We start from the raw sequence: 25,831 nt of genomic DNA, 5'->3' as shown, positions 1-25,831 counted from the left end.
GGAGGCCAAGGTGGACTGATCACTTGAGGTCAGGAGTTTGAGACCAGCCTGGCCAACATGGTGAAACCCCTACTAAAAACAGCATGGTGAAAGCCCTACTAAAAACACAAAAATTAGCTGGGCGTGGTGGAACACACCTGTATCCTGAGCTATATGCCTGTAATCCCTGCCTCTCCTGGGGCAGGAGAATTACTTGAAACTGGGAGGCAGAGGATGCAGTGAGCTGAGATTCTGCCAATGTACTCCAGCCTGGGCCACAAAGCAAGACTCTGTCTACGAAAAAAGAAAAAAGTTTGGCTGCACAGAGAGTTGACACATGTTAAAAAGCGTGTTCCTGCTGGGTGTGGTGGCTCACGCCTGTAATCCCAGGACTTTGGGTGGCCAAGGCAGGTGGATCACTTGAGGTTGAGAGTTCAAGACCAGCCTGGTCAACATGGATAAACCCCATCTCTACTAAAAATACAAAATTAGCTGAGCGTGGTGGTGCATGCCTATAATCCCAGCTACTCAGGAGGCTGAGGCGGGAGAATTGCTTGAACCCGGAAGTCAGAGGTTGTGGTGAGCCAAGACCGCACCATTGCACTCCAGCCTGGGCAACAAGAGTGAAACTCCATCTCAAAAAAAAAAAAAAAAAAGCATGTTCCTACCATGGGTGACACACATTTAGGATAACTTCAGCTGGCACCTGTAGAATGGACTGCCACGATAGCTAGCACAGCTCTGATCTTAAGAATGCTACAGAAGTAAGTAACTCCTCCTGGACACAATGAATGTACCTAACCAAAGAATTTCCAGCTGGGCACTGGTGGCTCACATCTGGTAATCCCAGTACTTTGGGAGACCAAGATGGGAGGACTGCTTGTGGCCAGGAGTTCGAGGTTACAGAGAGCTATGATTGCACCACTGTACTCCAGCTTGAGCAATAGAGTGAGGCCCCATCTCTACAAAAAAGTTTCTAAAAATTAGCCAGGTGTGGTGGTCTGCACCTGCAATTGAGTTACTTGGGAGGCTGAGGCAGGAGAATCCCTTGAGCCCAGGATTTCGAGGATTCAATGAACTGTTATTGCACCACTACAATTCAACCTAAGTGACAGAGCGTGACCCTGTCTCTAAAATCCCTGCCAACACAGCAATATGGCAAATAATTATGTTTGTAAAGTATTAGTACTGTGCTGAGATACAGTGAATATTCAATACACACTACATAGAGAGAGAGACAAGAACAGATGCCTGAGACAGAGATTAAAACCAACAGATATAAAGTGTCTAAGACAGAGGCCATCTATGAAGTATAATCATGTATTACTATATTATACTTGCAGAACTAAGGCAAACAAAAAAAATACAACCAATTCAGATTAGAAACTCCAATATGAATACTAATTGGTTTGGAATATAAAGGAATTCTGTAAGCTATTAAGAGTTATTTTGGGTTTCCCCCTCTGAATATTCAAATAGCTAAGTCAGCTTTGACATACAGGACCTATGACGTGTTACCAGTGCTAGAGGTACTATATTCAAGTAAGAAATAAAGTAATTTCTGCTGATTGAAAATATGAACTTGCTAAACTCTACAATGTTTATTTAATCTCATAGAATGTTATTATTAAGATTATAAACCGTGTGAAATAAATTAATAAATACCCAGTAGATTCCAACTCAAGTTGAGAAGTGCCAAGATTTATTGGTCTTTCAGGTAAACAATGATTGAGAACCTAAAGTCAATATTAAGTCAAAATTTATCTTGAAAGGCAATAAATCTTGATTTTTGCTAAGGCACATAAGTAAACAAGTGCACTGTTTTAAAGAATCTGACTACTTTTTTATCTGCAAAATATCTACCCCAAAAGTTGTAAATATAATGATCTGTAACATAGATCTTCACTTCCCAAGGCATAACTTGAGTTGCTGAGTTACTTTTTTCTTAGGAGAAGATGCTTCAATAGCGCTTTTAGTGGTATAAGGTAAGTTTAATATTAATAATATAATCTTATAAATTCAGCTTCTAGTATATTGAAATCAGTCTAAACTTAGTATTTTTTATCCCATTTTTCCCTAACAGTCTATGACTAGACTTTCTCATTTACTTCTGTCTGTTCTTTCCCCAAAGTCTTTTAAGAAGATGGTAAGCAGTTTAAAAATAAAAATAAATAAATAAGAAATAGGCAAATAGATAAACATTTACATTATAAGCAAACACTTACGTAAGTCAGGCTTACTATAAGCCAGGCACTGTCATAAGTACCTTATATCCACATAAACAAAGATATATAAATACATGTGTATGTCTACATTCATTTAATTCTCATATCAATTCTATGAGGTAGGCATTATGTCCATTTTACAGAATAAGAAACTGAGGCATAAGGTGAAAAAGTAATTCTGTCCACAGTTATACAGCTGCTTAAAAGGCAGAGCCTAATGAAAGGGGCAATGTGGCATTTTATGACTAACACCAATCAACTATAAAGGTGAACTTCCAAAGTAGTTATCTCCTTTTGGAAGATATCATAAAAACTGTCCCCTGCAGATGACAAAACAACAAGGACAAAAAATATGAATCAATTTGCATGAAATAACATAATTTAACTCATTAGTGAATACAGCGTGGGACCTCACAGGCATTAGCATCCCCTCTGAAGATGAAGGGTGAGGGGAAGAAGAATACAAATCTATAAACAGCAGAAGATAAGAGATGAGCAAAGAAGGAAACAATCACCACTAGTTGTGGAGATGGAGGAAGGCTGTGTAGACATGGGGGCATTTGAGCTTCGTCCTGAAGAAGAAAAGAGATTTTGGAAAAGGAACGTTCATTTATAAAGCCTCAAGTCAAAAAAATGAAAGCACTGGATATTCTAGTTGTCTGTGGCTCATTGTAGAAAGAGGAGTATGAAGAAAAAAGCTTGGAATGATAAAGAGAAGCTAGAACATAAGACTGAGTGCTCAGAGTGAGAAGCCCTAATTAATAAGATACAGGAACAACCAGAGTTTGAAGCAGAGTAGCAATGTGAACTTAAAAAAAAAATTTTTTTTAAGTTTTTTTTAAATTTTGAAGACAAGGTTTTACTCTGTCACCCAGGCTGGAGTGCAGTAGTGCAATCATGGCTCATTGCAGCCTCAACCTCCTGGGTTCAAGTGATCCTCCCACCTCAGCCTCCTGAGTATCAGGGGTTACAGGTGCACACCACCACACCTGGCTGATTTAAATTTTTACCTTCTTTACTTTTTTATTTTTTGCAGAGACCCAGGGGTCTTGCTGTGTTGCTCAAGACTGGTCTTGAACTCCTTTCCTCAAGGAAAGCTTGGCTCTTTTCTTCACAAATTAATCTCGGTGAAACACTGCTCGCCAAGGACTCTTATTTGAAAAACAAATGCATAGATAGGGCTCAGCTAAGCTGATGATTTCAGACATGAAAGCTGCTAGTGGTGGATGGAAAGAATGCTTCTTGTCACAGTTGATCTCCCTCTTTCTCCATCAGTTTTATCTTAAACATGGGGCTACCAGGATTCCCTATACATTCTCCTGCAATCCCAGACAGGGAAGCAAGGTCAACCTTACCATCCTTGAAACAAGGCAAATGCTAGGCTGGGTTACTTGGACTACTGAGACCTTCAGGGGAAGATGCCTAATTAAATAAATTGTCTTGACTGGACGTGGTGTCTCATGCCTGTAATCCCAGCACTTTGGGAGGCTGAGGTGGGCAGATAACTTAAGGTCAGGAATTCGAGACCGGCCTGGCCAACATGATGAAACCCGTCTCTACTAAAAATATAAAAATTAGCCAGGCACGGTGGCACATGCCTATAATCCCAGCTAATAGGGAGGCTGAAGCAAGAAAGTTGCTTGAGCCCATGAGGCAGAGGTTGCAGTGAGCTGAGATTGTATCACTACATTCCAGCCTGGGCAACAGAGTGAGTGAGACTCCATCTCAAAAAATAAAAATAAAAATAAAATAAAATAAATAAACTATCTTACTGGAATGTTTCTCTGAATCAGTGACAAGCCATATTAAAACCTGTGACAAAAGGAGAAATCAGGAATTCTAATCCTGTCTCTAGTTAAGCTTTTATATTTTGTTCATCATGGATTTTTTGCATTAATTTTGATTTTTAAAGAATATCATATTATTTTTAAAATCTTGATTACTAAGGGTTTTTTGGAACTTCCTTAAATTCTATACCCAAAGAACATGCCTCATTCACCTTATCCTAGCTCCAGTCCCTTTCTGAACACTTTTGCCTCATAGAGAATCCAATGTGTGCTCCACTTACACTTTCTACAGTGATTTCCCCTGGTATTTAGCATTATATTAAACCACTACTAACTCTCTTTTGCGATTCCCCAGCTACAGCTCTAATTTTATGATTGCTTCAAAAGCCCAAGAACCTCCTATTGGCTTACAGGTTCAGATTATTTTGGGGGGTTACCTGAAAAGCAAGCTGTCTTTTCTTACTATTTCTGGAACTTGTTTTCTCCAGCTTGGATTCGTAAGTCGCTTCTTACATCAGCCTCCTCCCCTCTGTAGCTTCTATCACACACAGTGTCCCACCAGGTTTCCCTCTGACTTCTCTTTCACGTCACTCCCCATTCCTAATGCCTGCTTCTTTTTCCTCATATTTTATGAGAGTCTCATCTCTTTGAACTTTACAGTATCTTAAAACAAAACCTGTCCTCTTCTTTGCTAAAACCTCCTAAAAAATCCCGACAGCATTTCTTAGAGTAATTCTACTTGAGCTATTTTGGTAATGATAACAATTTTATAAAATTAAAGTCATCAGAGTGGATCCGAGTAGTGCTAGGAACAGTCTCAAAGTGAAAAAGATTACTTTCATCAGCTTCCTTTAAATCCACGATTGAATTTCTCCATTTTCACCCCAACCAGATTCTTTATGTTGTGCAAGATTTAGGGGCTGCCTGGGTCTATTTTCTTTTCCTTTATTCTTTTCTCTTTTGCCTTCTTTCCAGGCTTTCTATCTCTCTAGAAACACGTTTGTGACTACCTCCAAAGCCAATCTTTTAACTATACATTTAGTAGTTGCAGATAAGCTATTTGTATCAGTGGAAAATTCCTATTGTCTGGAACTCCTGCTGCCATTTGAAAAGAATTCCCTAGAGTGACATTCCTAGTTTCTCTCCCCATCCCTCGTCCAGTCCTCCTCACAGATGGAGAAATTAGGTATCTGACTGCTGAGTTGAGAAGAAGGACCCTGGCATGCTCAGCTTGCCTTCAGGAAGCAGGTTTCTGTCTGCGGTATTAAGAGGACATCATGGTGTTCAGGACTCCAGCTGTGGTCAGGTGAGTAAGTCCATCTAATTTAGGGGTCCACTCCATAATAATAAATGTAATCTATAAGCAATATATGCTATATTTTAATCTCCATCTTCCTGTCTCTTGGCATGAGAAAGAAGAGGTATTATTTATTTATTAACCCTGTAAAACTCCTGCAAGGATGATGGCTCACACAGACAACATCTAATAATGGGAGTGGAGAGGAAAGGGAAAGGCACGCAGATGCATGTCAGTGGGTGACATTATTGAGAGATGAAGATCACACAGGAAAAGTTGGGCTAAAGGGGCTGCCTGGAACCTTTAGCATTATCCGGAACCTTTTACTCAAGTTAAAACTCCCTATCCTAACAATGGATGAGACACATCATTTTCCCAAAGGTTTTTCATCCATTATTAGGCAATAATAAGACTTCTCTTTATCTAAGAGATCATTTGGAGAGCCTCCCTATGGTTTCTGGGAAAAAATTGCAGTGATGTGCTAATTACTGAATTAGGATATGTCACTTTCGGTTCAACTGATATTTTGTAACATTTGAATTGTACATAGTCAAGACAGTTTAATCTTCCCTCAAAATACAGTGTTGAAGAGGTTGACCCACAAGACTGTGAAAAGGCTGGCTCAGGGCCATATAATAAATCAGTGGCAGGGCTATAAACAGAAGACCAAGCTCTTGTGCTTCTAATTTATTACTTATCCCACTGAGTGTGGATGCCTCCCAGCCACCACATCATGTGTATCTATTATTTTGCCTGGTCTTTAAAAGTCTAGGACTCAAGAAAAACATCTTTATTGATAAAGATAGAGAAGGAGACCAAGATTCAAACTAAGCCTTCTGTGTCAGAGGTACAAGTCTGCTGATTTAAAAGAGAAGCAATTTTCAGCAAAGTTTTTGGTTCAGTGCTCCATGATTTACTTTCTTTATTGAAAAAATATTGGTAAGACATAATCCTTAGTACACTGGTCTATACCTGGTTAGAATGTTTTTTCAATCTTTTGGAAATTGATACAGGCCCATATGTCTTAGGTTTTAGAATGCTAGTTTCCTTCCAGAAGTGGTATATGGTAAGTACCATATTTTTTTTCAGTTAAAGGTAATAAACAAAATCAATTTTGTGGTTACTTTAATATCTATTTAAGAAAGAAACACACCCTATTTTTCGCCAGAATTTAAGAGTGGGGATCAGAGTCACTGAATGTGCCCGCCCATTGTCCCACCACCCTGAGTTAGGGCTCTGAGAGAGCTGCAGGCAGGCTGAGCGGCCCAGAGTTGGTCAGTTTCTTGTCTGCTTCTGAAGCTGCTTGGTCCCAGAAGTACCCAAAAGATACCACCAGAAATCTCCCTTTCCCAAGTGGATGCTGTCAGTGTTAGAAGTAGCTGACTAGAAATGAGGGAACAGGGCAAGTGGGCCAAAAGCTTCCTCATTCCCTAGTGGGAAATCACATATATCATTCACCCTTCTTTCATCCAGGTTCCATTTTTGCTGTGAAAATGTCCCATTCAATGTCTCGGGCTACTGTATAACAATTTTTCTAGTCTTTGTCCCTGGCAGGGAGCTTCTAAAACCCTTGGAATTTCCCCAAGTGATATAAATATCTCGTTATTCACGAACCCCTAAGATCACACCTGAGTTTATGCTGTTGGTGAATCACAATGGGCCACTAAATAGCTTCAGGATGAGGAGTGGTCAACAGAAAGACCAACCATGAGATTGGAGGGTTGGGACTTTCAGCCAGCCTGACCCCCAGGAAGGGGAAGAGGGCTGGATATTAAGTTCAGTTGCATGGCCAATGATTCAATCCATCATGCCTACATAATGAAGCCGCAGTAAAAACTCAGGACACTGAAGCTCAGAGGAGCTTCCTCACGGATGATCATAACAATTTGATGGGAAGGTGATGTAGCCTGATTCCACAGAGAGAGGGCAAGGAGCTCTGCATTTATGGCCCTCCCAGACCTTATCTTCTGAGTCCCTTCATTTGGCTGTTCCTGGTTTATATCCTTTATAATAAAACTGCAATTGTATGTACAGCATTTTTCTGAGTTCTGTGAGTTGTTCTAACAAATTATCAAACCTGAGGAGGGGTGAGAACCCCTCAACTTGTATCCAGTCAGTCATTGGGCAGGTGGCCTGGGAAACTCCTGAACATGCACTGGCATCTGAAGTGGGAGCAGTCTTGTTGGGGACTGGGCCTTTAATTTGTGAGGTCTGTGCTAATTCTGGATTGTCAGTGCCAGAACTGAATTGCAGTATCCAGTTGGAGTTGAAACAGATTACATGCAAATAAACTCTGACAGTGCAGTGCCCAGAGCAGGGAACTGCACCTTATATCTGAGGAATCTTAGTCCTGGAAAGAGAGGATATTATGGTTAAGCAAGTTAGGAAATGTCATATACTTTTCTTGCACATTAGCAGAATAAAGGCTCTAAGAGGTCCTCTACTCAAAAATTAAAAAAAAAAAAAGTGCTGAAGGGGGTGGTGTGCAAAAAAATAAAAATTTAAAAAAAGTGCCTGGAAACTTGCAAGGTCATAATTGGTTTACTGAATAGGAAACATGTTAATTGTATCTACAGATGACTCCCACCTAGGATTCGTAGAAAAGATGGTGAAAGCAGGAAACCTAATGGTGGGTGTGGGGATGGCAGTTCAAGCATTACAATGAAGAGAATCTGATAGGTCCTAAGTCAGTGTTCTTGAGAAAGTAACATATAAGGTAGTGGCCTGAAGAATGAGCTGGGGGTCATGCTGGGGATGGCAATATTCTGAGGCAACTCCACATGCAAAGGCTCTGAGGTGGGTAAGCAGAAAGTGGTGCATCTGAGGAACAGAAGAAAGGCTTCGTGGCTGGAACAGTGTGTGAGGGAGAAAGTGGCAAGAAGGCAAGAGTTGAAACTGAGGAGGTGGGCAGGGTCATTAAGGATGCTGGTCTTCATGCCAAAAGAATTGGGAGGCCACTGAAGAATTGTAAAGAGAGGAGTACCAGGAGTCAATCTGAATTTTAATATGATCACGCTTGCTGCAATTGAGACAAGATTTAGAAAAAGTCAGAAGAAAAGCAGGAAAACTGGTTAGAAGGCCACTGTGGTCATCTTGGTGAAAGACGACCCAGTTGCAGCAAATAAAGTGAGGGAGGTAAAGGCGATCTCAAAACTCAAATACCAACTATGTTTACCAAGTATAAAATAAAAATTAGGCATGACATTAGGGTGTATTAAAAAGGAAGCTGGAGGCCAGGCGCAGTGGTTCACGCCTGTAATCCCAGCACTTTGGGAGGCCTTGGCGGGTGCATCGCCTGAGGTCAGGAGTTCGAGACCAGCCTGACCAACATGGACAGGCACCATCTCTAATAAAAATATAAAAAAAGTTAGCCGGGCGTGGTGGTACATGCCTGTAATCCCAGCTACTCCGGAGGCTGAAGCAGGAGAATCATTTGAACCTGGGAGGGGCAGGTTGTGGTGAACCAAGACGGTGCCATTGCACTCCAGCCTGGGCAATAAGAGCAAGACTCTTGTCACAAAACAAAACAAAAAACAAAATAAAATAAAATAAAATAAAACAGAAGCTGCAATATATGTAAAGAATTTGGGCTAGGTCCATCCTTTCTTTGTATTCACTACCAGGTAGACCCTGTCAGAATATCACTGACATTTCCAGAATGGAAGGAAAACATGGAAACCTGGAGATGTTTCAGGCGATTGATATCCCAATGGCTAAAATATTGAACATATGTAGAATAAATAGTTAAAGGAAATGTGCCTATATAAACTAGAGAAAACTGAAGTATGGCTTGACTCATTCACTAAGAACATCCTATAGGCTAAACTACTGTTTCTCAAACTTTGTATGCACTCAAATCAACAGGAAAGCTTGTTAAAAAGTCCCACAGATTCTGACTTCAGCAGGTCCCAGGAAGGGTCTAGCCATCCCTACCCAAATCACACTCATGATTCTGATGCAAATAGTACTTAAATCACACTTTGAGAGATCCCAGTGTTGACACATTGGTGCTAGGGCCCTGTACTCACAAAAGTGAAACACAAAGTCACAGGCCCATGACAGGAGTCCATGAGGGTGGAGGGAGGGAGGCTGCAAAGGAGAAATGTTCAATTATATCTGGAGCATTAGAATTAGGGGTGGAGGGGAGGGCAGTCTATAAAGTCTTGCAAAAAAGTCTTTAGGGGTGTAAAAGATTTTCCATGCCCAGAAGTCTTAAAGTACAATGCAAAACTGTAATCAACATGGTCAAACACCAGCTGTCATCCTGATCTCAAGGCTCACTGCTTTTCAGGCTTGCACCATTTTTCATCTGAAAAAAGGGAAGGAGTTTTATATTCTTTGGTTTTTTATTAATGTAATTTAATTAAAACTCTTTTATGTTAACATATTTCAAGGTATAAAGATGTACAGCCATACATGCAGGCATATATCCTACTGTAAAATTAACCTGTACTTTACCCCTACACCTCAATTTCTGGGACTGTGTATGGTCCAAGTTTGCTGAATGTACAAATGATTAGATGAAAATATTAATGCAAGAAATAAATTGGTACTGCTATATTACTAGATTTCCTTATTTACTGATACTTTAAAATGGCAAGTTTTTCACTTAAGTATGTTTCTGCCTTTAGGGAGTATAATAGATTTTAGAAAATCTCTCAAGTAGCTTTTATTCTTAGGTCCATGAAAAGCGTAGTTTTTCAAGGAACTTAGCTAGAAATTAAGGAGAATCTTAACCTACCCAATTCTATCTTAAAACCGTACCTACATCAGTTTCTCTCCCAGTGAAAGGTCAGTAAATAAAAACTTTGAAGTCAATGTGGAATCCAATGGTACATTAACACTTTCTTTAGAAGTTACGCCGGAAATGAACACATGATGAGAACAATGTTAACCAAAAAGGGAGCTACAAAAAGGGACAAGAACTTTCCAGACCAAAGTATAGCAACAAAGACTAGGAGAAATGAACGGCTTAAAAAAAAAAAACGACAGCACAGCTATGGCCTATGAAGTTCAGGAAGGTCCATCAAAAGATCTATATCTTCTGAAATTCAAAATGATTTTATTCTTCTGAAACATATCAAAGACCAACATGTGACTTCTATGATGAGAATACCAGGAATAAATCAAAAAAGCAAATTTATATCCTATAAAATCAAAGGGCCTACTTATATAAAGTGATCAAATCCCTTTGAATTTTAGGATATGAAATAGTTTAAAACACAAATTATATAACATTCTTTTTCCATAGACTCACATTACTACTTCAGTATGTATTCATATTCTTCTCATACATTTATTTTTATTTAAAATTATTTCCTGGCCTAGAAATTTAGACTGCAAAAAGTAATTTATTTAATGATAGACATCAGAGTCAGGAAAAGAATTCCTATCTCCTGTCTCCTTAGTCAATTGATATTTCTACTAGTTTAAGTTCTCTTCCCCAAAGGAAAAAGGTATTACTTATTAAATAAGGTTTAAACGAAGGACCACATTAATCTCATTTTCTCTTACCCTCTATAGACATTCAAAGAATCATAAAATGAGAGATAAAAGGAAACACACAGAGCAAAGCCAGTCCCTCTAAAATATGCCAGACAGAGGTGGAGGAGTTAGTAGGAAAGTCTAAGCCCTGTGAGTTCAACTGTGTGTTATACTTATTACTTATTTATTTGTCTGCTTCCAGTTTTCAGATTCTGTAAGGACACAAAATGAGATTGCCTTGTTCACTCTGCAGAAAGCATAGTGCTTAGCACACAGTAAGGCTTTCATAAACATTTGCAGAAAGGCTGAATGAATAAATCTCTATCTTGCAGACGAGAAAACTAAACCAGACAAGTTAAATGACTTGCCTTGAGGTCAAAATTCCAGTTTTTCCAGTCTCATTGGTCAGGTCTCTTGCCATTCTGCTCAATTTCACTCATGGCCATCAGGTTTTCTTAAATAAGAGAAAATCCAATCCACTTCAGATATTTTTGTTACCTTGGACCAACGGGATTACACGTTCTCCTCTAAGTGACAGTCTTCAAATGTGAGGGGATAATAATACGCATGTCTTCCCTATTCCGGGTTACATTGATTTGCATGCTACGGCTTTTAGTTCCTTCACTACCACACATCAATAGATGTGGATGTGTATTCTTAAAGAACAGCATAAATAACTGAAGTTTCCAGATACGGTCTGGCCAGGGCAGAGTGCAGTGAGAATATTATCTTTTCTTCCTAGACCTGTTTTGTACATGCTTTTCTTTTTCCTTTTTTTTTTTTTAAGACAGGATCTCACTCTGTCATCCAGGCTGAAGTACAGTGTCATGATCACAGCTCACTGCAGCCTAGAACTCCTGGGCTCAAGCAATCCTTTTACCTCAGTCTTCTGCATAGCTGGGGACTACAGGCATCAGCCACCATGCTAGGCCTTTTTTTTTTTCTTTTTTTGTGTAGACAGAGTTTTGCATGCTTCTCAGGCTGGTCACAAACTCCTGGCCTCAAGCAATCCTCCCACATCAGCCTCCCAAAGTGTGGAGATTATTGGCGTGGGCTATTGCACCAGTCTTGTAAATGCTTTTCATGTAACCACAGCAACAGAAATCCTGGCTTCACGGCTACCTCATTTGTATGCCCACATGGGCTGCTGTTAGTTCAGGTGTTCTCTACCTTCTATCTTTGTGGTTAATTTTCTGAATATAAGTAGAGGGCTATTTCTCCCTACCAAATCTTAACTTGTTTGTTTTGATCCATCCTCTAGCTTATGTTTCAGAATCTCAATTCTGTCATTCAACATATTAGCTCTCCAAAATCGTTTTATGATAGCTGCAAATTTGATAAGTATGCCTATGGTATTGTTATCTAGATAATTACAGTTGTAAGTGGGCAAATACCATTAGGCTGGTGCAAAAGTAATTGCGGTTTTTGCCATTAAAAGTAAGGGCGAGAACTGCAATTACTTTTGCACAAACCTAGTAATAACAGCTAGCCTTATACAACACTTACTATGTGCGGGTAGCGTTCTAAGTCCTTTAACACAATTTATTCTCACTACAAACTAATAAGGTGGATGTGACTATTTTCTTACATCTGATGAAACAGTGGAGGTACAGAGAGGTTAAGTAGTTTACCTAGGGTCACACAGGTTGTGACTAGAACTGGAAACCCAAGCAGTCGGCTCCAGAACCCTTGTTCATAATTACTAAATCATGCTGCTTCTCATTATTATTGTGTACCTTTACTGACAAACTTCTAGACTGAAAGGGAACCATCAGACAACAATCCTAGAGTAAAACTGTCAGTTATTCTGAAAACAACACACATAACTTGGGTTATCAGAGATTGTAGTAAGTGCATTGTTTTGAGGGCTTTGCCAAATGATTTCCTGAACACTAAGTGCTATATAACATGGACCTGACCCACTTATCTAGTATTCGTCAATTCCTTTTGTGCACCCTCAATCAGACTATAAACTGGAAGTTACAGACCACAACTACACTTCTCTTGTATCTTCCAGAGCACCTACTACATAATGAACACACAGAGAAAGTTTTATCTTTGACAGATAGTAGCAAAAGCCAAGGAGATTCTCCCTGAGTTAAATTCTGAGGGAACTAAGGACAAAGTTTAAAGTGGGGTTGGGGGTAGGGAGCCGCTTTAGCTCTTTCGCTTTCAAATTCTCTAGAACAGATTCCCTGACATGAGCAGAGACAGGAATGTAATGGTCTCCAGGCCACTGGTCATGATGGCTTGACCCTTGGTCACCCTGTCCCATTCTTCTGCTCACCACCTTCAAGCCCTCCATAGCCTTGGGGCACTGGGTGTTTCTCTAAGTATTTGGAGAGGACAACCTGTACCTCATTCTTATTTGCATATCCCAAGGTGCCTGTCAGAGTGGGTGCAGCACACAAGAGGGGTTTAATAAATGCTTCTTGAAAAGAACCCCCAACTAAAACTCCACTTAAGGATTTTACTATAAGCAACCCCTCCACGGTTATATTCAAAGTTGGAAAAATAAAATTTAGCCCTTTATCGCACACAAATACCTAGGGATTTCTCCTCTGGGAGACAACAATCCAAAACACTCAATAAGAAAATGACTTGGGCAATACAACATAAGAAGGCAACATTACGCTAAACAATTCTCATGTATCCAAGCTGTTTATGTCTGGGGTGGGGCATATCTGAATTTTTCTTTGTTGTCTTTTCCTCCCCCAGTTGGCTGCATACCTATTCCCTAACTCTAAAAGTCTTCATTTTATTACTTCCAAGTGGAAGACAAATTTGAAAATAGTAGTAAAAATAATAATTGGAGATATAAGGAAAGTCAATTTCTTTTTATTTCCATTCTCATTTCCTTAGAAGATCTGGCACTTTGGCCACTAAAGAACCCCCCAGTTTTTCACATGGGAATAAAAACAGATTTTGGCTACTTTAAAACTTTTTGTTTTTCAAGAGCATAATACACAATCCCTTCTGGGCACTTAGTAACCAACAGATCTTTCTTTACCTAAACTCACAGGCATTGTAAGTTCCCAATTTGATTTCCCTTTTTCTTAAGAATTGTTATTCTATCTACATGATTTACCCAGAGGCCAATAAGTAACTAACTAGGTCCAACCCAGAAATACTTACTTCCAGACTGGCAGCCATTTAATGAGTAATTAACCACCCCATACTTTCTATCAAGGATGCTTGTATTGCTAGGGTAAAGGTATCCTTTATGTCTAAATGATGCCATAAAACAGGCGTTTGCCAGAAATACGCCCTCATTTATCACAAGAAATGCCATGTGGTATTAGCAAGGTCGATAATGTTTGTTTAATATATTTTGCTTTCATAGGAGCTTGAAATGATTTGTTTTTGCAGCTGTAACAGAGTTAAATTAGGGATTTAGCTTCAGCTTAGCTAGTTGAGCATATATAACTAGGAGCTATTAATTATCTGCCTAGAGTCCTTTGGTCATCTTCCCACAACTTACAGCATCCTTGGAGGACTAAGTTACACCACAAGCAGCCAGATTTTATCCTCAAATAATTAATCTTGACTTCTTGGTTACTAAGGAGAGGATAAAAATTTGAGTTTTTATTTCTATTCCACAACTCCCCCACTAAACATATAAATGTTATTAGTACATAGATTTTTCTAAAGTTAAGCAAGGTATTTAAGAGAAAATCTTAGTGCAATGGCAAGTTTCAGACATCTGTTCCCACAAATAAAAAACTAAAAAGCACAACTTTTCTCATTAAAGCACCAATAATTAGTCCCCTTCCCTTTTTCTTTCTTCTTATACTGCTGTTCAGGCTTAAACAGAGTATGGGGAGAGGAAGTTAGCTATGAAGATAAACTTGTCAAAAGTCTGCATGACAATTCTAATTGCCCTCTACCTGTTTGTGAATGTTGGCTGGGAGGAACCGCTGAAAAGCTTGGTGGGGGGGGCAGCGCTCGGGAAGCAGGGAAGAAAATAAGGCAGGGGAGAGAAGAGGGAGAAGAGGGGAAAGAGGGGGTGGGGTGGGGCAAAGAAAAACTAGAGTGCAATTCAAACAAAAATGAAATTCTCTCTCTCTCTTTCTCGCTCTCAAACACACAAAGAGGAAGAAAATGCTCCCCCCTCCATCCCAGGTCCTAACAACATACTTCTTTATCAGAGGTTCATTGTCAATCAATTAGCCCAGGCAGCAGGGGTCTGTGAGGTGGGGGCACCCAGGGAAACAATGGGCAGCCCTGTTGTATTACTATTTAATCACTTTTGCTAAATAAATAGAGCAGCCCCGAGGTGCTGTCATGTCAAGGGAATTTATAACAAAAAAACTTCATTTTTCATTGGTCATTACTTTTTTCCCTTCAGGACAAGAGAGGGTTATTACTGTAGCCTTAAGTTCCATCTTTGTGTTTCTTGCCTTTGATTCCCACTCAGACCCTGCCACTTTCTGGCACTAATTTGTCAGGCTGAACAAAGACGGGATTTGTACCTCCTGTAAGGTCTCAATTAGGAATGGCTTCTGCTGTATTATGTGCCATTCAGAGAAGACACAATGCCGGTAATTACAGGAATTTGCACTAAATGGCTGAAGAATTCACAGCAAAACTTCTCCCCACCACCTCTTGGGTTTACCCCTCCCAAGGGTTGGAGGGGAAAAAAGGAAAGCAAAAAAAGCTCTTAATGCCAGAGAGACGTAATTACCAACAGCAGTCCCAAGAGGTTAAACAGCAGCCAAGGAGTAAAACCATAAAATCTGACAGAGTGAAAATGGTGTAGGGGGTCCCCTAGGCTCACTGTTTTTCTTGCTATCTTTGGCGTTACCACGTTCAAATTCAGTTCAGAATTGTGAACACTGCCTTACAGTGGGCCATCCAATTTCATCTCCAGATTACAAAACTGTCATACAAGGAACACTTCCAAAGGTGAGCTTTGTCTCTTGTCACTCAGAAATAAGTCCTTGGGCCCTTTTATTATACTACTCAATTGCTAGGTTTCTTGATTGCTGGGAAATTATAGGAAAAATATCTGTGTGTGCTAGTGCCAAGAAAACCATGTATCTATTAAGTGCAAATAGGCAGGTACAAATGTCAAATTCCTAAAGAAAACAGAGCTGCTTAGATAGGAGGAATAAGTTCTAGTGTTCAATAGCACTGTAGGATGACTATAGTTAAGAATAATATGTAGTTTCAAATACCTAGAAGATATTGAATGCTCCCGACACAAAGAAATGACAAATGTTTGAGATGATGGATATCCTAATTACCCTGATCTGATCATATACATACGTATTGCAATATCACTTTGTACCCCATAAATATGTACGTGTCAATTAAAACTTTTTTTTAAACTAAAAAAAAAGCCAGAAGCTATTGCTTTAATCTAATTTATATGGCATTTGGTGAATAACCTAATTTAGAATCACATACAGGTATGTACTTCATAAATATTTTAATAAGCTGTATAGTCATTTGTTTTAGCATTAATATAACACAGGTTCCCCATTGCCAAACATAATTTTAAACTTCAACCAGTAATTTCACTGAAGAAGCATGCCTCATTTGCTGCTACAGAGATGCCCCTGAAAAGCTGTACCACCAAATTAACTGTTCTTAAATACCATTCCCATCATGTGCTTCTCTGCTCAAGAACTTGCTGTGACTTCAGGATCAAACATGAAATGTAATCTGAACTGTCTTTATTTTTATAGGTCAAGAATGACTGAAAATCTGTAATTTCACATAGTTCTACCTGGCACCATCTCTGAGAGTTCTCTAACCCAATGCATGGGCCTCACATCTGTAGCAATTGTCACAGCTGCCTTTTGACAATCACTGATGTGAGTATTTGATTTGTGTCTTGTCTTCCCTAGTTGATTGCAAATTTCATGAGGGCAAGGACCATGTCTGCCTTCCTGCAGCACTGACTCATCTAGGGTCCAAAACAAACAAACAAAAAAGCATTCAAGTTTCTGGGCACACAATAAATGATAGAATGAATGGAAGAACTAAGTTTTCAAATTTCAAAATTTCCGGAAGTAGAACTAGGAAGTGTAAGGCTCGTAGAGGTGGGCATAATCATAGTAGGTTCCAGGAACAGAAAGAAGACCACTATGAGGCCATGCACAGTGGCTTACACCTGTAATCCCAGCACTTTGGGAGGCCAAGGCGAGCGGATCACAAGGTCAGGAGTTCGAGACCAGTCTGACCCACATGGTCAAACCCTATCTCTACTAAAAATACAAAAATTAGCCAGGCGTGGTGGCATGCGCCTGTAATTCCAGCTACTCAAGAGGCTGAGGCAGGAGAATCGCTTGAACCTGGAAAGTGGAGGTTGAAAAAAAAAAAAAAAAAAAGACCACTATGGCTGGGGCTTCCTAAGCTCAGCACAACCCTGGAGCTGCAGAGGAAGCCATGGAATAGTCACACATAATCAGATACTACTATCAAAAATCAAGCACACATTTAAGAAATACACAGTTATGCATCAGTATACATTTTTAAAATCATAACCTCAGGCATTTTTGGATAACCATGGTCCATTTTTTCTGCAGGGCTGTTTAAGTTTTAAAGAAGTATATAGAAAATTCTTCATTTACAGAAAGAATTTAATGAAACAAGGCCAATTGCACTATTTTGTAGATTTAATAGCCAACATTTGTGGCTCCCCTGAACAGCAAGTAAATGACATCATAATAAAGAGCTACTCTGTGCAATCTTCCACTTTTAAAGTTTATTCATTGAAACTATTTAAAGGGGGAAGAACTGAGTAGACATAAAAACTTATAAAGGGCACACTAAAAGCATGAAATACAGTGAATTAGCCACTTCTTAAAATAATATATAAAGCCAAAACTCATTAAAAACAGTGTGCTAAAGTTTTTGGCATTCTGGAATGTCAACATGCTATGCCACCAGCTTCTTCACTGAAGGTGTGTTTTTATGAGGATGCAAAGTTAGAAGACATAGGTACAAAAGGAAGAAGCAGCTGGTTTAGATTAACTGTGTTTGTGAGAAACACAGATCAATTTTTAACGTTCCATCTGCTATAATAATCTCTGATTTAATGAACAGCCTCCCAGGTAATTTAAAAAACATTCAGAAGTCTGCTTAACAGATTTTTGCCTTTTTCTTTTGAGACTCTGCCCCCTACAGGAGATCAGGAAATAAAATACTCTAACCTAGAAAACCAGAGTTCAGCTGGGTGCGGTGGCTCACGCCTGTAATCCCAGCATTTTGGGAGGCTGAGGTGGGCGGATCACCTGAGGTTAGGAGTTCGAGACCAGCCTGACTAACATGGAGAAACCCTCTCTCTACTAAAAATACAAAATTAGTCAGGTGTGGTGGCACATGTCTCTAATCCCAACTACTCAGGAGGCTGAAGCAGGAGAATCACTTGAACCCAGGAGGCGGAGGTTGTGATGAGCCAAAATCGCCATTGCACTTCAGCCTGGGCAACAAGAGCATAACTCCATCTCAAAAAAAAAAAAAAAATAAAAATAAAAAAGAAGGAAAGAAAACCAGACTTTAAGTGCTGATATGAAAACCAAACTGGTAACCACAAGTATCACAAAGCAACTGAATGTAGCACTTTCTGAGAGAAGAAGGGGCATATAAATGAAACAGCTTTTCTTTTCTTTTTGTAATGGGCCACACTGTATAAATTAAGGCTGACTTCTCCCTGTCCCAAATTAGAAACCTGTCTCTCTCTGCCCCATTCATTAGAACTCCGAACCAAAGCACAAAGGTGAAAGTTGAGCAGTGCAAAGGAATTTTAGACTGCCTTCCTCCCGATTCCCTACTACTACCCTTATCAGACCTATCCTCCACCAGCCTTAGTGAGCACAAAATTTAGACAGCAAAGGGAAGTATCCTATCGTATGGAACCTAACTCAGGCAGCTGCCAGAAAGATCTATTCCTGCCCCTTATATAATGTTTCCTCCTCTTTTCTACTCAGCTTCCTTCTCCCTCTTTTGCTCACCTTTCTTTTCTTCCTGATTTCATTTCTCCAGCTGCTGGATGTGATGAGCTTGCTGCATCGTACCCTCTACCTACATTTCTCCTTCCTCGTGAGTGTCAGAAATGCCGTGAATGCAGCGCAGAGCATGGGCAATGCACACTCCATCAGAAGGCAAACTTCTGAGAGGAAGGTGAATTAGGCAATACCTCCTGTGAAATATCTGAGGCTTTTCTTCCCTCTTTTACCAGAAAGTTTCTTGATTCGGCTACTCCAATCTCCACATCTTGAGAACTAAGCTAAGCTATTCTTCCTTACTCCAATAATGTAACAGATTTGCTGAGCACATCTGGAATCTAAAGCCATGGAAGTGTACCATAATTCCAGGATGTCCAGAGTAAGCACACAGTAAATTATTATTGAATGCCTGAACTTAAAAATATATGTACTAGTATAAGACACTGAAATGTCAGTGATTTCTATTTAAAAAAAAACTGCTAAAACTAATATCTCCTTATTTCAAAACCATTTTCCAAAAGTATTGGGTGACTTAACACAGGTCTTTCACACCTGCAGATACATACATATAACCTAGCAGAGCTTCTTAACTGGCTCAGTGTCTCTGATCTCTCCAATCCCATCCTGCAAGTTTCTGGTCCATAGTCACTGAGGCCCTTGGGTCAAGGCAAGGATGATTCACTCAGTCCTCACGTTGGGTAATTTATTTTCCAATAGAAAAGACCAGCATCATAACTAACCTAAGTTGAAAACGTGGGTTTTCAATGTGCCACCCCTATTTGGCTTTTTTCAATGCAGGAGCAAGGACAAAATTTCAAATGTGGTTTTGGCTGGTGGTGAGCTTCTTGTTCATTTTTAACAACATACTTAAATCTAATAGACTTGAATTAAAACCTTCCAAATCAGGTTTCCATTTAAAGCCATTCTCATGATAAATTTAATGTCACAAATTGTGGGGTTTAATGAAAGGAAAATCATTTGATTTAGTTTATGATAGATAGCTAGATTGGGTTCAGTGAGGGTTTTGTTTTGTTTTGTTTTGTCTTTTTGAGATGGAGTCTCACTCTGTCACCCAGGCTGGAGTGCAGTGGTGCAATCACAGCTCACTGCCACCTCTGCCTCCCAGGTTCAAGCAATTCTCTGCCTCAGCCTCCCAAGTAGTTGGGATTATATGCGCCCACCACCACACTCGGCTAATTTTTTGTATTTTTTAGTAGAGATGGGGTGTCACCATTTTGGCCAGGCTGGTCTTGAACTCCTGACCTTATGATCCACCTGCCTCAACCTCCCAAAGTGCTGGGATTACAGGTGTGAGCCACCATGCCTGGCCTTAGTGAGGTTTTAAAACCTTTTTTTTTTTTTTTTTTTTTTTTAATTTGGATTTCCCTCTGTTGCCCAGGCTGGAGTGCAGTGGCATGATCTCAATCCTGGCTCATGGCAACCTCTGTCTCCTGGGTTCAAGCAATTCTCTTGCCTCAGCCTCCCAAGCAGCTGGGATTACAAGCATGCACCACACGCCTGGTGAATTTTTGTATTTTTAGTAGAGATGGGGTTTCACCATGTTGGCTAGGCTGGTCTTGAACTCCTGACCTCAAGTGATCCACCTACCTTGGCCTCCCACAGTGCTGGGATTTCAGGCATGAGCCACTGTGCCTGGCACAATTTTTTTTTTTTTTTTAATTTTACTGTTTTTGGAAAGGTGGAATGGGGAGTAGAGGAAGGATACAGTATAATCTTTTACAAAATAAGATTGTTGACCTCAAATTCCACTTTGCATCTCATCCTTACACAGCAGTTCCAGAAGCCCTGAGCTTCCCTACAATGGGCACAGGCCCATTATGACTCAGCGGTCATCTGCTGAATCATCATCTACCCTGCTTTTAGCCACCTCCACATTTTCTGTCAAGACTGATTTTCTAGATTTCACCTTAAGAGGATTTGACAAGGTCAAGATCAATGACAATTACTGACTGTGGCCATTTTCCTTGCCTAAGGAGTATTAAGTAGTCAGCTTTGGACTTGAATGTCTCTTATGAGACAATTTGTGACATCCATATTCATAGTGACCTTTATTCAAGAAGACAGAGGGAATGGAATCACAGCTGACTCAGGAAGCCTAAATTCTAGTCTGGTTAGGCTTTAGCCAAGTCATTTTGATTTAACAGGGCATATCATAGCTGGTTCTGTTTACTTCGACAACATGGGATAAGGAGAGATGGATGCTTTAATATAGTGAGCTTCTCGAGGAGAGATGCTTTTTATAAACAGGAGGTAGCTGTGACTAGCCCATTAAGGGGATTTTTATTTTTATTTTTATTTTTTGAGACGGAGTTTCGCTCTTGTTACCCAGGCTGGAGTGCAACGGCGCGATCTCGGCTCACCGCAACCTCCGCCTCCTGGGTTCAGGCAATTCTCCTGCCTCAGCCTCCTGAGTAGCTAACAGGCACATGCCACCATGCCCAGCTAATTTTTTGTATTTTTAGTAGAGATGGGGTTTCACCATGTTGGCCAGGATGGTCTTGATCTCTTGACCTCGTGATCCACCCGCCTCGGCCTCCCAAAGTGCTGGGATTACAGGCGTGAGCCACCGCGCCCGGCCCGGGGATTTTTAAAGTGAATTCCAATTGTGGGGTTCAGGATTATTCTTTAATGAGCTTTAGGCTAAAACTCTGCTTCATACCTGCACATTTGAAACTCTGAGCAGTGAGTCCTCGTTCCAAAGACAAAGTCGTCAAAATGCTCAGGAAGCTGGTAGTCACAGACTGGCGTTTGTCCTTCCTGAGTTCATGCCCACGCATTTGATCCTTGGGTTTGTTCCTCAGTGTGACTTGCAGGTTTTGCTCTGAACTCCTCACTGTGTTGGCAGCTGTCTTCAGAGCCTCCATCCATTCCTGAGCCCTCTGCCGGGTCTCAGCTCGGAGGCGAAGGACATCCTGGGGAAAAATGACTTGAAAGCAAGAGTCGCAGCCATCCAGGTTGTCTATCTGGACAGCCAGACACACGTCCACGTTGTAGCTCAACAGTGGATCCTCGTCTAGCTTGCCAGGCTGAAAAGCCATAAGGTAGGCCCTGCTCAGCACAAATGTAAATGCCTTCCAGTTGTTCTGGACAGTCAGTCTGTAGAGAGTCCCTGATTTGAGGATGTTTTGGTACTGTTTGGGGCTATCCAGGACAGGGGACGGTGGCAGCAGCCCACTGGCTTTCTTTTGTAAACAATGATTCTGTGTATAGTCATCATGATAGCCAAGCCCTGGTGAGATTCTCAGCTCATTCTGCCGCCCCATGTAACCAGGCACAGCAGCATGCACGACTTCCCAAAGCTTCTGCCCCCAGTCCAAAGCCTCCCATGGTGATTCTGCCTTTAGCTGTAGCTGAGTGTTGTCATATAGAACTGTATCCACCATCCTGGCCTCCAGGTTGCCTAAAACAGATATGCTCTGGAAGTGTGAAAGCTGGTACGTGGCATAGAGGTTTTGATTCCCACTGCTGTCGAGGCTGTAGAAGTATAAGTTGTAAGGTGAAAGTTCTGCATAACAGCTTTGCCAGTAACTGTCATGGTCCTTTCTAATCTCCAGGTAACCCTTCTTTAGGATGTTTGGGAATGTCTGCTTGTGTTCTAGAAAGAAAAAGAGAGGCAAAGTATTCATTAGAATTAATTATAAGAAGGCAGGCACAAGAAACCAAACAGATCAGGATTGACAGTCTTCTGGTTCAAATTAAACAAAGTAAAAGTAGTAAAATCCCAAGATGGTACCTAACTAGCAAAAAGTAGCTGGGGAAATCTCAATTCTAAAAACTTTAACTAGGAGGCTGGGTGTGCTGGCGCACGCTTCTAATCCCAGCATTTTGGGAGGCCAAGTTAGGGAGGAATTGCTTGAACCCAGGAGTTCGAGACCAGCCTAGGCAACATAGTGAGAGCCCATCTTTACAAAAGTTTAAAAAATTAGTTGGGTATGGTAGCACATGCCTGCAGTCCTAGCTACTCAGGAGGCTGAGGTAAGAGGATCGCTTCAGCCTGGAGGTTGGGGCTGCAGTGAGCTGTAATCATGCCACTGCACTCTAGCCTGAGTGACACGCAAGACCCTGCCTTAAAAATAAAATAAAAATAAAAACTCGAACTAGGGTGGAATCACAAGTACAAGAATAAGTATGTGGCATGGAACATGCAACAACAATGTGACACGCAGAGGTCTGTGTGGAAAACAGAAATACTGGAATAACTGTGACTAGCTATGCCTTATGAATCTGGGAACCAATCACACTTTGCCAGGGTTCCATGTTTTCTAGGTAACATTCTATTAGGTTGGTGCAAAAGCTATTGCGGTTTTTACCATTAGTGATAAAAACTGCAATAACTTTTGCAGCAACCTAACAGTACCAAATACACAAGAGAGAACATGCCTTCTGCCACTGGACCTAACTCCCTGCTAATAATCTTATCTTTCATCAGGTTGTAAAGCGAGGCAGGGTCAGTGGATAGGAGAGAGCATAAAATGTGCTGCTCACAAACTCTCATTTCTCAGATGCCTTCTGCAGCCCTCAAGGCCAGTTCATAGGCCTTCTGTGTAGTTAACCAGAGTTCCAGGCTTGTCCCAACTAGCTCACTTTTCAGGTCTCTGCTTAGATGCAGTTTTCTCTGAGCCTGACTGTGTGTATGCTGTCCCCTGAGCTTGCAATGTTCCTTGCAAAGGCTTTAATCAGCAACTGTACACTGACCCTCTTTCAGAAAGAAAGTCTGTCCTGATTCTCCCAACGTCACCTACACACATGCATGCATGCCTGAGTCAGTATCAGGTATTGCTACTAAATCATTCTATCATGGGCCCTTGTCAGGCTGTATTATAATAGCTTATTTACATGTCTGAACAAATAAAATAAGTCTTACAGTTTTTGTTGTTGTTGTTTTTAAGGCTGTCTTTCCTGCTGGACAATCAGCTCCACTGAGGGCAAGGGTAAGGTCTCTCTATTCATTCTTAGACCACAGCACATTGAACATTGCCATGTACATAGTAGGTGTACTCGTTGAATTAGAAATAAATAAAGCACCTAGCACAATGCTCAACAAATAGTAGGTATAATTCCTCTCCTATCTTCTTTTCTCTCTTCCCCTCTAGTCATGTCATCTGTAATCAATGATTAGCTGCACTATATACTAGTTTAGTACTTAACTAGTACTTAATAAAAAAGGACTATCACTTGAGAGATTTCTGGACATTTTTATCAGACATGAAAATGATATCCATGTGACAGATGTCAATCTCTTTCCTGGTAGAGATTTTTCTCAATCTCTTTGCCCACACACATTGGAGACAGTCATAAAGTAATTGAGTCATTCCCTAAAGAAGATAAATCATACTGCCAAAGGGTATGATTTCTGCTTTTGGCTAACGAAAAAAAAGAGTAGTACAGATCTAGATCTTAAAATAGCAAACCAAAAGAGAAAAGGAGAGAAATGAGGCTGAGAAAAGCCAGTTTTATCTGCTTTACATCTCTGGTCCTGACATTCATTAGTATTTCTGTGGTAACTCAAAAGCCATTAATTTCTTGCAACCCACACTAATCCCTTTGTAGAAAGAGATAATGGATGCCTATTTGCAGGTTATCTTTCTCTTCTGATAATGCAATAAGGGAGGCAGTGCTGTTAGTGACACTGCTGCCACCTCTCCTGGTCTCATTTCCATCAAGCACTGATGATAGTTCAATCTTTTCCATAATAAGACTTAAAACTAGGTGTCCCTCTATCCCCATCCCTTCTGTGACCCGATGGCTCAGCTGAGTCTGCTGAGCAAAATAAAAACCACCTCTCCTGCTTTTAGCTAAGAATTTTCCTCCCCTCTTCTTATCTCCCTGCGAGCTTTTAACAACAGCTCCCAGGAATTAGAAATTCTACTTTAATAGGGCCCAAACCAGCAGCAAGCCTGCCTAAAACCTCACTTCTGTCTGACTGTATGAGCTAGGGTGGCAGATGCCAGCTTGGGTGGACTGAATGAGACGGCCGGTGAGGGAATCTTCAAGGTTCCCTCACCTTCTAGATGCAGAATAAGGAGAAATATGCACTGGGTTCCAATATTTTTTCCCTACTCACCAAGCAACATTTCCTATCTCTGTTCTGCCACCTCAGCTTCAGTCCTCTTTAAGTGGTACATTAAATTGAAACAGAAAAGAAAAGCTGTGAATCCTAGAATCCTAGGAAATGGCTTTTTTTTTTTTTTTTGTAGACAGGGTCTTACTCTGTCACCCAAGCTGGAGTGCAATGGTGTGATCATGACTCACTGCAGCCTTGACCTCCCAGGCTCAAGCAATCCTCTCACCTCAGCCTCCCAGCCAGTTGGGACTACAGGTACATGCCACCACATCTGGCTACTTTTTGTATATTTTTTTTAGAGACAGGGTTTCACCATATTGCCCAGGCTGGGGAAATTCTTATAGGCTGCTGTTTGTCATGTAATTTCTTGAAAAATAAGAATCAAGAAAAACAGTAAAGGTGATCAGAAGCTATTTTCTGGGGTGTCCATTCCTCTCTGGAGGGCCTGTTTATATCATACCTTATTAACATATTGTGTGTGATATACTATTTATAAATCTGATCACAGAGGACTAGAGAACTACTATTTCTCTTTAATTTCTAACAACTGTTTCTATTGTATCTGAAGTTTATTGAAGACAGGGTCTTGCACTGTCACCAAGGCTGGAATTCAGTGGCACAATCATAGCTCAGTGCAACCTTGAACTCCTAGAGGCTCAAACAATCCTCCTGCCTCAGCCTCCTAAGTAGCTGGGAGTTCAGGTGCACATCATGACACCTGGCTTATTTTTTTACTTCTTCGTAGACAAGGAATCTCACTATGTTGCCCCAGCTGGTCTTGAACTCCTGCCTTCAAGCAGTTCTCCCACTTTGGCCTCCCAAAGTGCTTGGATTATAGGTGTGAGCTACTGCACCCAGACTGAATATTTTTAATATTTTTGCTACTGACAAATCTGAAGCTACATATTTAAATCTAAGTTTTCATTAATTTACTATAGTTCACCTTTTGTTTCTCTGGGCCATATCATTTCAAGTCATTTAATTTAACCCCATATATATTCTTTTAAAGTATTCGATTT

General features: G+C 40.5%; 1 protein-coding gene and 1 long non-coding RNA gene across 3 annotated transcripts in view; one reads left to right on the top strand and one right to left on the bottom strand.

The window, feature by feature from the left end:
• The window catches only part of PLEKHM3 (pleckstrin homology domain containing M3), a 201,252-nt gene that overhangs the window by 132,428 nt on the left and 42,993 nt on the right, over positions 1-25,831 (bottom strand). For both annotated transcript variants that reach the window (XM_032278451.1, XM_032278452.1), the window contains exon 3: positions 21,408-22,343. In XM_032278451.1, coding sequence (XP_032134342.1) covers positions 21,408-22,343 — 936 coding nt within the window. The remainder of the gene's footprint in view (positions 1-21,407; positions 22,344-25,831) is intronic.
• LOC116551872 lies at positions 4,760-16,238 on the top strand. The gene is made up of 3 exons (XR_004269093.1): positions 4,760-4,771; positions 12,390-12,394; positions 15,874-16,238. It is a non-coding gene; the product is annotated as an uncharacterized LOC116551872 (long non-coding RNA).

This window comes from Sapajus apella, unplaced genomic scaffold (assembly GCF_009761245.1).
Source record: "Sapajus apella isolate SASKATOON/1434 unplaced genomic scaffold, GSC_monkey_1.0 scaffold10, whole genome shotgun sequence".
Classification (NCBI taxonomy): Eukaryota; Metazoa; Chordata; class Mammalia; order Primates; family Cebidae; genus Sapajus; species Sapajus apella.
Note: the sequence above shows the minus strand (reverse complement) of the source record. Positions and strands in the feature narration are given on the sequence as shown.